The sequence below is a fragment of the Schistocerca nitens genome, unplaced genomic scaffold, assembly GCF_023898315.1.
Source record: "Schistocerca nitens isolate TAMUIC-IGC-003100 unplaced genomic scaffold, iqSchNite1.1 HiC_scaffold_478, whole genome shotgun sequence".
Lineage (NCBI taxonomy): Eukaryota > Metazoa > Arthropoda > Insecta > Orthoptera > Acrididae > Schistocerca > Schistocerca nitens.
Window position 1 is genome coordinate 9,690 of NW_026046011.1, and position 10,913 is coordinate 20,602.

The 10,913-nt window shown below is 58.6% G+C and overlaps 1 protein-coding gene across 1 annotated transcript; it reads right to left on the reverse strand.

The window, feature by feature from the left end:
• Positions 1–5,455: 5,455 nt before the first annotated feature.
• LOC126232398 (uncharacterized) lies at positions 5,456–6,235 on the reverse strand. The gene has a single exon (XM_049942663.1). The coding sequence runs from the start codon at positions 6,233–6,235 to the stop codon at positions 5,456–5,458; it is 780 nt and encodes a 259-aa protein (XP_049798620.1).
• Positions 6,236–10,913: the final 4,678 nt, after the last annotated feature.

The following is a 10,913-nucleotide window of genomic DNA, read 5'->3' on the forward strand; positions in this document are numbered from 1 at the left end:
GTGTTGCCTGCCTGCCTCTGTGTGTGTGTGTTTGTTGTTGTTGTTGTTGTTGTTGTGCGCCTCTGTTGCTTTGCGTGCGTGCGTTCCGTTTGGAGTTTCGACGTGACGTGTGTGATGATGGATGCGGGAGGGCGCGGCTGAGTCCGGTGTGTGCGTGGTTTGTTTGTGGCGCGGGCCGGATCATCGATCGGATCAGCTGTTTGGTTTGGTTTGGTTTGTCCTGTGCCTGTGTGTTTGGAGAGCGCGCGCGGCGGCCCGCGTGTCGTCCGTCGTCGGGCCGTTACGCGCTCTTTTAATTATGAACATATTAACAATGATCACATCACATTATTGGTGTATTGATGTCGTTGTCGTTGTTTGGAACGCGACTGTGCGTGCGTGGAGGGGTGCAGAAAAAATGTGTGTGTGTTCGGCCACACGGGCTGTGGACAAGATGGCGGACGTGCGCCGGCGCTGTGGACGTTGTTGTAAAGTGCGGCGAGGACGACGGAAACTTTGCTTTGGACGTAGGTTTGTGTGGTGGCCCTGAAAAGGGCCGATTGTTGTGAGGCGAGCCGGCAAGGCAAAGGCGCGTTTGCGTTTGCGTGCAGGGAGCACGCAAGCGCAGCGCCGCGGTCCCTGTTTAGGCCTTCTTCTCGGTCTTCTTTGGCAGCAGGACGGCCTGGATGTTGGGCAGGACACCACCCTGTGCGATGGTGACGCCCGACAAGAGCTTGTTGAGCTCCTCGTCGTTGCGGATGGCGAGCTGCAGGTGGCGCGGGATGATGCGCGTCTTCTTGTTGTCGCGGGCCGCGTTTCCGGCCAGCTCGAGCACCTCAGCCGCGAGGTACTCCATGACGGCGGCGAGGTAGACGGGCGCCCCGGCGCCGACGCGCTCGGCGTAGTTTCCCTTGCGCAGGAGGCGGTGGATTCTGCCGACCGGGAACTGGAGCCCAGCCCTGCTTGAGCGGGACTTTGACTTGCCCTTGACTTTGCCTCCCTTTCCGCGTCCGGACATGGCGTTTGGCTAGTGGCGTAAGCGCTAAACACGTAACCGTAACGGTGCGAGCCGCAGCGAGTCGAGCAGCGGAGTGCGTGCGTGTGCCGGCGGCGGCGGGGTGGGGGTCCCTTTATGGGCTCGGGTGCGGCGGCCGGTTGCGCGCGCGCCCCATTGGTCGGCGGCCGCAACAGGGCGAGCTGGTAAAGGTGCGGTGTTGCGGTAGCGGCGGGTGCCACTGTGTGGGGAGACGCTGACTAGAGCGGAGCGCTTGCTGCCTGTTGTTGTACGTTCGAGATGCCGCCCAAGACTAGCGGGAAGGCCGCCAAGAAGGCCGGCAAGGCGCAGAAGAACATTTCGAAGGGCGACAAGAAGAAGAAGCGCAAGAGGAAGGAGAGCTATGCCATCTACATCTACAAGGTGCTGAAGCAGGTGCACCCCGACACGGGCATCTCGTCGAAGGCGATGAGCATCATGAACAGCTTCGTGAACGACATTTTCGAGCGCATTGCGGCCGAGGCGTCTCGCCTGGCGCACTACAACAAGCGCTCGACCATCACGTCCCGCGAGATCCAGACGGCTGTGCGGCTCTTGCTGCCTGGCGAGCTGGCCAAGCACGCCGTGAGCGAGGGCACGAAGGCGGTGACCAAGTACACGAGCTCCAAGTAAGGAGGAGGTTGTTACTTCGGCTCTTGGAAGGAAGGAAGGAAGGAAGGAAGGAAGGAAGGAAGGAAGCTCCCTCCGTTGCGAGAGCGGCAAAACGGCCCTTTTCAGGGCCACCAAATTGCCTTTGCGGGAAGAGCGGAATTGTTTGTGTGTGTGTGAGTGAGTGAGTGAGTGAGTGAGTGAGAGGGGCGGCATAGCTACCCGGTTTGGTTGGTTGCGAGGCAGCTGGTGGTGCTGCTGTGCCGTGGTGGTGTGGTCTCGAATGTGGTTGTGGTTGTGGTTACTGGGGTACGGCCGCGAGGGTTTGGTTGCCGCCGGTGTGACGTGGAATGCGTGCACGAGTCTTGGCGTGGTTGTTTGTCGACACACAGATAGATCGATAGGAGGTGTTGGTGCTGTCTGTGGCGCTGATTCATGTCTTTGTCTCCGTCTGCCCGGTTAGTCACGTGACTGCAATTGAAAGTCCTCGCGATTGATTGATTGTTGGATGTCACCGTTACGGCCGTCTGTTGTCACATCATACATGATGGCGAGGGTGAAATGTTGTGTTGCCGTCGACTATTCCCTTTGCTGTACGGCGCGTTGGTGTGTGTGTGTTGGTGACGTTTTAAATGGACGTGTCGTACTATCATCCATTACGAAGTCGCCAAGAAATGTACGGGCGGGTGGGGTAGGCGACACGCACGGTGGTGTACCTATTTGGCCCTTGATTTGATGATAGCCGTTTCTGCAGTTTGACTGATGATTGATTGGACTGTTGTGCGCACGCACGTCATTCACGGTGCACGTGTGTTCGGTTGAGTACAGTAAGCGTGAGGCTAGACGACGACGGTCGTTGTTTGTTGTTATGGGCGTACACGCGTTTCGTTGGTCTGTGTCCCCCGGTGTGAAATGGCAGGTGTGTCGGTGATGTGATCCGATCCGGCGGCTCTGAGTAACTGTCAATATCGGCGCGGTACACCGGCGTCATGGCAACGTGTCGGTGTTCACACCAGTCGCACTGTGGCACCGTCGGCGCCGCGAACGGTGACGAAAGGCTGACCTTTGATCGGTCGAGTGTCGTGTCTGGGCAGAACGTGTGGAATGAGCAAAACTGTTGGGGACGGAAACAATGGTGGAGGAGGGGAACGGAAAGTAATAAAACAAACAAAATGGAGAAGCAATCACCGGAAAACGAAGCAGGGAAAAACGGAGAGGCGCTGTCTATAGCAACGGAACGTTCCCGTGCATTGCAGCCGCACTGAAAGGCGTTTACGGCGCGGCTGCAGGTGTCGGCCGTGGTGACGGCTGAATTGCATTGCCTTCCCGGATGAAACGTTCGCCGACATGGCTCGGAGGAGGAATCTATGAGAATGCGTTGCCCTTGCCTGCCGTTTCGTGTGCCCTCCTGTTGTGTACGCTGTTGTTGTCCGGTGTAGCGAAGGGTGTGTATGTAGGGGTGTGTGTGTGTTTAGTGGGGAATTGGAAGGTCGATAGCTGCCGTCACGGTCAAGATAACGCAGTCAAAGGTGTCGCGAAAAAGTGTGTTAGCCGTGGTTGGTTGGTTCGTGTGTTTTAAAGAGAATGGACGAGAGAGAGAAAGTAGGTGGAGAGTGCGTTGCGTGTTGCCTAACTGCGTCCGCGAATATGGCAGTAGTTGGTGGTGGGCGTGCCCTTGCATGTGGCCCGGAAGGCGTGTCCGTTTCGCGGTAGTGGCACCGCTGCTGGCATATTCGGGAGATGGGAGGGGCGCGAAAGGAGAAAGGAGACGCGGAGGCTTTTAAAGACGGGGAGGGCGCGTGTGGGTGGCTCGCGCTGCGCTCGGCGGTTGTGTTTGTGCAACAAATGTGTTGCCGGGAGGGGACCGTTGTTGTGGTGCGGTTGTAGCCTCAGACGCGGCCGGCAGTGAACGTGAGACGACGGATGCGGGCCGGGGCGGCGCATGTCGCCGGTGCCATGCCTTTTAAGAGCCGCGTGGTCGGGGGTGTGCGCACCGTGTGTCGTGTTGCGAGACAGCATCATTTGTGCTGCGTGGCGTGGCGTGGCGTGGGGGCGAGGAGAGCGAGCCGCGCGGTGTGCTTGTGCGCCGGAGAATGGCACACTGCGCCTGCCCGTTGAGGAGGCCGATGGCCGTGGTGTGGTGGAAATGGAGCGCGTCGGACGTGCACCAATGAGAAAGAGAAACAAAGCGGCGACAACGAACGAAAGGGGGAGGGAGGCCATTGTGTCACATGCGGCGGTGGGAGGAAAAAAAAAAAAACAAACAAACAAACAAACAAGAAACGAAGACGTAAGAAAGAGGAGAAACAACAAAGAGAATGAGTCGTGCGTTCGCGAGGGGGGGTGCGCGTGTAACTCCGGTACGCGCAGTGCCGGAGCCCAACATCTGTGTCGTCGACGCCAGTGCTTGTCGGCCGAATGGGTGCGGGAATAGAGGCAGCGTCGGCACGGAGAAGCAAGCAAGAAGGAAGGACGCACGCGCGCTGCGGCGTTTGGCGCGGTTTGCGGCTGGCGCCTTTGGTGGCAACGGCCGGGACAAGCAGCGGTGTATGGTGGTGTGCGGGGCGGACAGGGGCGGCGGCGGTGGTGGACTGGGAGGAGGCGAGGCGGCGCCGACGGTGGCGTGTGGTACGGCGAAAACGGGACGGACGGACGGCGGATGTTGGAGAGGCGCCGCGCACGCAGACACATGGAAGGAAGGAAGGAACGAACGCAAGGGAACAAATGGAGGGGGCGAATGTGGAGATGCGGGCAGGCGGTGGTGTTTGTGGGCATGTGGTGGGGAGAAGGGCGGGGGCGGGAGGACAGAGGCGAGGCGACTGCGTGCTTGCTCGCTCGCTCGCGTGTCTTTTGTTTTTGTGTTTGTTTTTCCATCGTTTGGTCGCCTTGGAGCCTGTCGGTCCCGTCCGTGTGTGGCCACGCTTCGGGTGCGTGTATGTTTGTACGTTTCGTTTGTTCGTCTTCTGCAGCAGAGGCGGTGCGCGGCAGTGGGAACGCCTGCCTGGCGGCTGGGACGGCCAGCAAATGCGGTTGGATGGGCGGCCACAGCACCGCACCTGTGCCCAAGGAGGCGACGCTGGCGGCGGGGCCCCCTCGGATGCGGCCGGCTGGGGGCTGTGTGCGCTGCCGCTGCCGCTGCCGCCGCCGCCGCCGCCGCCGCCGCCGCCGCCGCCGCCGCCGCCGCCGCCGGTGCTGGTGCTGGTGCTGGTGCAGCAGCAACAACGACGAACAACGAGTAAGCAAGAAGAGGACGAAGCGGATGGCTGGTGGGTGAGTGCATTTATTTAGGCGGTCGACAAGGCAGTGCGTGATGTGGCGTTGTGACGGGGGTTTGCTCACGTGGCCTCGTTTGTGTTGATGCGCAGGAAGATGAGATGCGGGCAGACGCAGACGCGTACAGAGAGACGAGCCCGGTCTGCAGCAGGATGTGTGGCGCGGCGCGCCGAGTGCAGAGCAGCGCGCGCCGCCTGGGCCGGGCTGGGCCCGCCCGGCGGCGGGCCGCGCTGTTGTCGCGGACGTGAGCGCCCCCTGGCGGGTGGTCGGAGGCGGCGCGGTGGACGTGTGTCCGGTTGGCCAGTGCACATTGCGAGTGGCTGGCTGGCGGTCGGCGGCGAGACGGGAGAGGAGGTATGTGTCGCGGGCGCCTTTGCTGCGCTGCGTCGTTGCGTGCCTGGGCGTGCGCCTGTCGACTGTGTGTGACTGTGTTGGGCGTTGTGCCACGTACGTGTGTGCTCGGCCGAAGGCGTCGGAAGAAAAAGAGAGAGAGAGACGGGCGGGAAAGTGGGTCGGTGTGCGTGCGTCGCCCGTGATGCGATGATGTCGCGTCATGTCATGTCATGTCTTTGCGAAACGGCTGCCGAGAGGTGTGTGGTGGCGAGCGGGAATGTGCGTTTGGTGGTTGCCGGCCGGCCGGCAGTTGTTGGTGGTTCCTCCTGTGTGGTTGTTTGTGCTGCTTTGATGGCAACGTGGAAGGACGCCGGTTTTTCCGTGCCTTGCGTGTGGTTGTGTCGACGGTGACTGGTTGGGGGTGTGCGCCGATGCACGTGCCATGTTGTTATGTTTGGGTCGTGAGTGTGTTTTTGGCTGTGTTGTTGTGTACGGGAAGGGGGAGAGAGGAGGAGGCGGCGGCGGCGGCGGCGGCGGCGGGGGTGATAGTGCGTGCAGTAGTGCCGTTGCGACGGGCGTCGGGTGGAGCCGTGCGTAGTGGCGGAAAGGTGTAGGTTGCGGGAAGCGAGCCCGTCGCGTGTCGTCGTCGACGACGGGGTCGCGTGCGCTGTGAATCGAGAGTGGCGGGAAAGGGGCAGCGTGCCGCTGTGTCGTGGTCGTTAGCAGAGGCCTGTGTGCCTGTCCGTTTGTTTTCTGTCGGACGCTTGGTGCGAGGTGTTTGTTTTGTTTTGTTGCCGCCGCCGCGGTTGTTTTTGTTTGTCGGCTGTGCTGTGTCGGTGGGTCGGCGAGCTGTTTTGCGGTGCGTGAATGTGTTGGTGCAAAAGTGGCGGCGGCGTCATGGCTGCGACCGCGACGAGCCGCGGGCGCGCCATTGATGATGTTGAACACAGAGCGGCTGTGTGCAATGGGAGGCCTTGTGTACGGGTAGCGGTGTTGTCGTACGTGCATCCGGCCCGGTGCGGAAAGCGCCGTTGCGGTTGCGGGTTGCCTCTGGTCGCGACGTGTGGTGCTCGGCTTTGTGGGTTTTTTTGGTGCCCCTTTGGCCGGTGGGTGGTGTTTGTTGTTTGTGTGTGTGTGTGTGTGTGTGTGTGTGTGGTCGGTCTCTTTGGCGCTCGGTATATATCTGCCTCCTGCTCGGTCTTGTTGTCGACGTCGTCTGTAGTTTTTTGCGGCTTGCCGACGACCGACCGACCGAACTACTACCTACCTGTGACAGCTACGTGTGGCGCCCGAAGGTGAACGTAACGTGACCTCGGCGCCCTTAGCCTAACCTAAGATGTCCGGCCGTAAGGTAGGTGCGGCCACCTGACGCCTCACGTCCGAACGCTTAACCTAACTTTGACGCCTAACCTAACTTTAACCCTTAACCTAACCCACGTCCACCTAACGTAACCTAACCTAACCCAAGCGACGCCAACCCTAACCTAAGGTGTTGTACACTGCGAATGTCGAAGGCATGTTATAGTCTTAGGTGGAGAGCACTACACGCAACAAGCGGCTACACGGGTAGCAGGGGTTGTGTGGCGTGGGCTGGGCGGTTTTGTTAGGTTAGATGGCCTTGGGCAAGTACAGAAAGGGGGCAACAGCAGCCTCAACGGGTGCGGGGACCAAGCAGCAATCGGTATCGTTTGTTAATTGTCAACTGTCGAAGCTGCGTTGGTACAGTACCGGAACCGCAAGCGCTGACAGAGAAAGCACCGAAGCTCTGCAATCGTGATAAGGTACAGAAAGCTGGCTGACGCCAGGGATAAATTCTGCCGAAATTGTCACAAAGGTACAGACGGTGTTTTAGAAAGGCTCGATTGCATGCAACCGGTGGTGGTGTGTTCGTCGCTGTTTGAGTAGTAGTTTTGATCCTGTAGTGAAGTAGAGGTGGATGGTTCCTGTGAAATATTGTGGGTGGAGGTTACACCCAACAACCGAGCTAGGTTTAATAATAATTGGCTCCTTTGACCGACCTCCCGACGCAGCAGCATTAGTGGCAGAACAACGGAGAGACGGATTTTGGAAACACATTTCACATACATTTTCCTCAGCATGTTAGGGTCTTAGGTGGAGATTTCAATTTACCCGATATAGACTGGGACACTCAGATGATGTTCAGGACGGGTGGTAGGGGGACAGAGAGCATCGAGTGACATTATACTGAGTGCACTGTCCGAAAATCACCTCGAGCAAAATGAACAGAGAACCGACTCGTGGAGATAACATCGTGGACCTACGGATGACAAACAGACCCGAACGTGTTTCGACTCTGTATGTGCAGAACAGGGACGCAGTGATCATAAGGCCGTTGCAGGGAGGACGGTGTATCTATCTGTTTTGGCTAGCAAGAGTAATAGAAGGCAGATTTGCAGACGACCCGACAGATGAAAAGGCAAATGCCTGTTCCGACACTGACAATGTTGAGTGTTCATGGAGAAAGTGCAAGGCAATGGTAAAAATGCGTTTTTAGACAGGTACGTGCCGAGTGTCGAACTGTGAGGGATGGGAAAAAAAACCCACCGTGGTATACTACAACAACAACGTTAGGAAACTGTTGCGAAAGCAAAGAGAGCTTCACCCAAAGTTTAAACGCAGCCAAAACCTCCGAGACAAACAGAAGCTAAACGATGTCCAAAGTGTGAGCGTAAGGAGGGCTATGCGTGAAGCGTTCAGTGAATTCGAAAGTAGAACAAACCCTATGTACCGACGTTGACAGAAAATGCTAGGACGTTCCGGTCTTGCGTTGAATCAGTAAGTGGCTCGAAACAGCATATCCAGACACTCCGGCATGGTGATGGCATTGAAACAGAGGATGACACGCGTAAAGCTGTGAAATACCTAAACACCTGTTTCCAAAGCTGTTTCACAGAGGACGGACCGCACTGCAGTTCCGTCTCTAAATGCTCGCACGAACGAGAAACCGGCTGACATCGAAATAAGTGTCCAAGGAGGAATGGGAAAGTCCGCCGGACCCGACGGGATTACCAATTCGCGATTCCTACACAGGGTACGCGAAACAACCTGCCCCCCTTCTAACAGCCGTGTACCGCAAGTCTCTGGAGAGGAAGGGAGGGTTCCAAATGATTGGAAAAGAGCACAGGTAGTCCCAGTCGTCGAGCAGATGCGCAAAAACCATAGACCCATATCTCTGACGTCGATGTGTTGTAGAACATGTTGTTTGCTCGAGTATCATGTCGTTTGTGGAAACTCCAGAGTCTACTATGTAGGAATCCATGTTGGATTCCGGAAACAGCGATCGTGTGTGAGACCCCCAGCTCGCTTTATTTGCGCATGAGACCCAGAAAATATGAGATACAGGCTCCCAGGTGGATGCCATTGTCGTTGACGTCCGGAAGGCGTTCGATACAGCTCCGCACCGTCGCCTGATAAACGACGTAAGAGTCTACAGAATATCAGACCAACTGTGTGGCTGGATTGACGAGATGTTAGCAGACGGAACACAGCATGTTGTTATCAATGGAGAGACAGACGTCTACAGACGTTAAAGTAACCCCTGGCGTGCCACGGGGGAGTGTTATGGGACCATTGCTTTTCACAATTCATATCATATAAATGAGCTAGTAGATAGTGCCGGACGTTCCATGCGTCGTTTCGCGGATGATGTGCTGTATGTAGTATACAGAGAGGTTGCAGGACGATCGGCAGCGGATAGGCACCCGGTGCAGGGAGTGGCAACTGTCCCCTTAACATAGACAAATGTGATGTATTGCGAATATACAGAAAGAAGGATCGTTTATTGTATGATTGATTATATGATAGCGGGACAAACACTGGTAGCTGTGACGTCTGTAAAATATGTATCTGGGAGTATGCGTGCGGAATGATTTGGAAGTGGAATGATGATCAGATAAAAGTAATTGTTGGTAAGGCGGGTACCAGGTTGAGATGCACTGGGAGAATGCTTAGCAAAAATGTAGTCCATCAACAAAGGAGGTGGCTTACAAAAACACGCGTTCGACCGACCCATACGTGAGTGTTGCCCACCAGTGTGGGATGCGTAGCAGGTCGGGTTGACGGAGGAGATAGAGAAAGGTCCAACGTTTCGTCACAGGGTTATGTGGTAACCGTGATAGTTAAGTGGCAGACTCTGCAAGGGAGGCGCTCTCTGCATCGCGGTGTAGCTTGCTCGCCAGGTTTTCGAGAGGGTGCGTTTCCGGATGAGGTATCGAATATATTGCTTCCCCGTACGTATATACCTCCCGAGGAGATCCCGAATGTAGTAAAAGTAGAGAGATTCGAGCGCGCACGGAGGCTTTCAGACAGTCGTTGTTCCCGCGAACCATACGCGACTGGAACGGCAAAGGGAGGCAATGACGACAGTGGCACGTAACGTAAAAAGTGCCCTCCGCCACACACCGTTGGGTGGCTTGCGGCGTATAAATGTAGGAGGTCGGCTGTCGTGTGTGCTTGGAGGCAGATTCGGTGTGTCTGTAGTTGCGGACGGCGGTCAGCCCCCCTCGCGTAAGCGGCGAGGGGCGGCGGCGCTCGGTTGGCCGGTGCCGATGTTGCGCAGGCGGCGCCCGTTTTGTTTGCGGCGGGCAATTTTGTGAGAAAGGGGCGCGAATGTTGGCGGGCGAGGTGGCCCGACGGCTGCGGGCCGATCGGGAAACGGTGGGAGGGCGATGGGGCGGCGGAGGTGCGTTTGCACGGCCGGCATCGCCGCACGCCTCCGCTTGTGTGGCTGTGGCGGCGGCCGCGCTGGCCGGGCTGGCGCGGCGACGGTGTGGCACTTTTGCCGAAGGTTTGGCCATTGTGGCGGGTCGTCGGCTGGGGCTGTGGGGGCGGCATGTGGGCGGGGGCGGCGATTCTCGGCGGGCCGAGCCAGGCTGTAGCGCGCGGTAGCTGCAGTTTGGCCGTGGTTTGCGGCGCTGCCGTGGCGACTGGTTGGCGACTGTGGTGTGGCCGTGTGTAGCCCCATCCTCGGTGGTTTGAACGGCGCGGGTGGTTGCGGCGCAGGTTTGGGGCTGGTCCGCACAGGCTGTCGGACGTTGGGCGGTAGCAAGCGCGGGAGGCGCGGCGCGGCGGCGCGCAGAGTGGCGGCCGCTCTCTCGGCCGTCCGCGCCCGCCCGCGACACTGGCTGGGCCTGGCGGCGCGGCGGCTATTCTCTGCCGCCGTGCTTGCCGCCTGCCGCTCTCGCTCTCGCTCTCGTGTGTGTACGCGCGTCGTCGAAATAATGGCAGATCAGGCGGCTACGAACGAGACTGCTGCGGCACCCGCCGCCACCGGCACGACGAAGAAGGCCAAGTCTGCGGCGTCTGCGAAGAAGCCGCGCGCCAAGCCTGCGCACCCGCGCACCTCTGAGATGGTGACGGCCGCCATCAAGAGTCTGAAGGAGCGCGGCGGCTCGTCGCTGCAGGCGATCAAGAAGTACATTGCCGCGCACTACAAGCTGGACGCGGAGAAGCTGGCGCCCTTTATCAAGAAGTACCTCAAGTCGGCCGTCGTGGCTGGCGAGCTGGTGCAGACGAAGGGGAAGGGCGCGTCCGGCTCTTTCAAGCTTGCCGGCGCCGGCGGCGGGGCGGCCGAGGGCGGCAAGGCCCGTGCCGGCGGTGCGAAGAAGAAGCGCGCCGCTCCGGCCAGCAAGGAGAAGAAGGGCGCCCGTGCGGCCGGCGCAAAGAA

Excerpts from the sequence above, each read along its gene's own strand:
- LOC126232398 (XM_049942663.1), bottom strand. The coding sequence starts at position 6,235 with ATGCACGTACGACAACACCGCTACCCGTACACAAGGCCTCCCATTGCA.